A 2326-nucleotide genomic window follows, 5' to 3' on the forward strand; every position below is an offset into this window, starting at 1 on the left:
TCAAACAGATTTTTGATAGATCAAAAATTGAGCCCACAGTGCATCAAAATGTTTTACTGTAAATGGTACTTTAATGCAAATTCTTGCTAAATAAAGCTTGAATCTCCACTGATCACTGATGATGTCATCAGTGATGTCATCAGTTTTGTGACATCACTGATGATGTCATCTATAAATCGCTCAGCCTTCCTCTCCATAACATCAGCTCTGCCTTCTGCCCCAGCCCTGTCATGAACTGCAGTGTTCTAAGCAGACTGGATTGCATGCAGCAGATGATAGAAAGCTCATCCATAAGAGACTTGAGACTTGACTTGGACTTGTGACTAAAGACTTGAGACGTGACTTGGACTATAGCTAAAAGACTTGAGACTTGCCCGGCCACGACTGTTTTTCGTCTCTTACCATGCTTTTATCTATTCACTCTGGAGGTTGTGTCATGGTGGGACGGGGGCTCTGGGTGTGTAAGCCCCGGGTTGGAAAGCGAGGGAACAGACTTGGACTCATGCTTCTCCTCTGCGTGGTGATCGTGACGCTGCTCGCCCTGCTCTTCGTGGACCGGATCGAGTCATGGGTCACCTCTATGAGTATGAGCACCGCGCTGGAGCCGCACGACGCTGGCATCGCCCCCCTACAGAGCCTCCCTCTCCCTCCCACCAGACCCGAGGAGTTCCTGCTCATGCCCAGCCCGCTTGTCTGCCAGCGTGCCAAGCCATACCTCATCACCATGGTCACCTCGGCTCCTGCCAACCAGAGAGCACGCCAGGCTATAAGAGACACTTGGGGTGGGGAGGTGGAGGTGAGGGCCCGCCGGGTCATGACCTTGTTCATGGTGGGTGTGGCGTCTGACCCAGGACTGGCCAAGCTGCTGATAGAGGAGGCCCGCGAGCGAGGAGACCTGATCCAGGGCCGTTTTGTCGACACCTACTCCAACCTGACGCTGAAGACCCTGTCCATGCTGGGCTGGGCCCGCAGGTTCTGCCCTCAGGCCCACTTCATGGCCAAAGTGGACGACGACGTCCTGTTCAACCCCAGTGCCCTGCTGCACTTCCTGAACAGGAGCCGAAATCCCTACGAACAAGGGGACCTGTACCTGGGCAGGGTGCATCTCCACGTGGCTCCCTCTGTCTTTCCAGACTATTGCAGTGGTACAGCCTACGTCCTGTCCCGCTCCACGTTGCTCAAAGTGTCTCTGGCAGCCGCTGCGTCGCCTCTATCCACGCCGCTGCCCCCCGAGGATGCGTTTGTGGGCCTGTGTGCCCGTACGGCCGGGGTGCTGCCCTCGCACTGTCCGCTTTTCTCTGGTGGACCGGCTGTGCCGTACGGGCGCTGCTGCTATCAGGCCATGGTGTCCATCCATCACATCCCACCCAGGGAGATGCTGCGCTACTGGGCTGATGGGCATTCGGCACCCCGCTGCTCCTGGCTGAGCCTACGTGCTTCCTTGGGAGTCTGCAAAGTCAGGGCCATGATCGGGACAGCCTTGGGGCTGGAGCAGGGGCTGTGAGGGGAGTGCAGACTGCCTTGGAAGGATGGTTGGACTCATTGTGGCGCTGTGCCCCACTTCAATTCTGTGAATAGCACAAGCACTGTTCTGGCTGTGAGGCAAACACTGTGTACACTAAGAAAACAAAATGTGATTGTATTTTTATAGCTTTATTTTTTGGATTCCAATTTATTTACTCTCTAGACCACACATCATGGTATGGAATACAAACATAGACAAAACATCAGTACAAATGGTAAACAACCAGAATAGATCTTTGACACAAATGACAAAATATTTTGGCACATAGCCAAATTTTACATTGCAACTCAAAATTGTATTCATTTAAACACCTGAATGCATTTCTATTAATTTAAAAGGCATTTTGGTCAAGGCCAAAAGAGAAATTATCAAATGGTACACAATAGTTTGAAGATATGAAGACTGTTAACAGTATCTTGCAATGTTACATTGACACACACCATAGCTATAAATAACAAACACATGCAACTACACAATATTCACACACTGCTAGTGTAAAGTGAAGATATACAGCTGCTTGTTATATATGATAGATGCACTATGGAACAAGTCTTTCTATTAACACAGAAAGCATGAACTAATAGGCTGCTACCAGTACCTACACATTGTAAGACCTGTCTAGTCTAGCACCGACTGCTTCCAATGTAGATTTTAGTCACAAAAAACAGATGCATTAAATGCATGTTTTCCCCAAAAGCAGCACACGTAGATATCAAACCTACAAGCGAGTCCTGAGACACAGCGGGAAGAAAATACCACACTGGTACTTGATTTATTAGCCAAAACTGTTTATGTTCAGAA

At 49.5% G+C, this 2326-nt stretch overlaps 1 protein-coding gene across 1 annotated transcript; it reads left to right on the forward strand.

Annotated features, from left to right (window-relative positions):
- Positions 1-436: 436 nt before the first annotated feature.
- LOC310781060 (beta-1,3-galactosyltransferase 4-like) lies at positions 437-1534 on the forward strand (the record flags this gene model as incomplete). Its single annotated transcript, XM_083641594.1, has 1 exon — positions 437-1534. The coding sequence occupies one exon, from the start codon at positions 437-439 to the stop codon at positions 1502-1504; it is 1068 nt and encodes a 355-aa protein (XP_083497720.1). The 3' UTR covers positions 1505-1534.
- Between the last annotated feature and the right edge of the window lie 792 nt (positions 1535-2326).

Source organism: Poromitra crassiceps (assembly GCF_964638095.1).
Source record: "Poromitra crassiceps genome assembly, chromosome: 8".
NCBI classification, from domain to species: Eukaryota; Metazoa; Chordata; class Actinopteri; order Beryciformes; family Melamphaidae; genus Poromitra; species Poromitra crassiceps.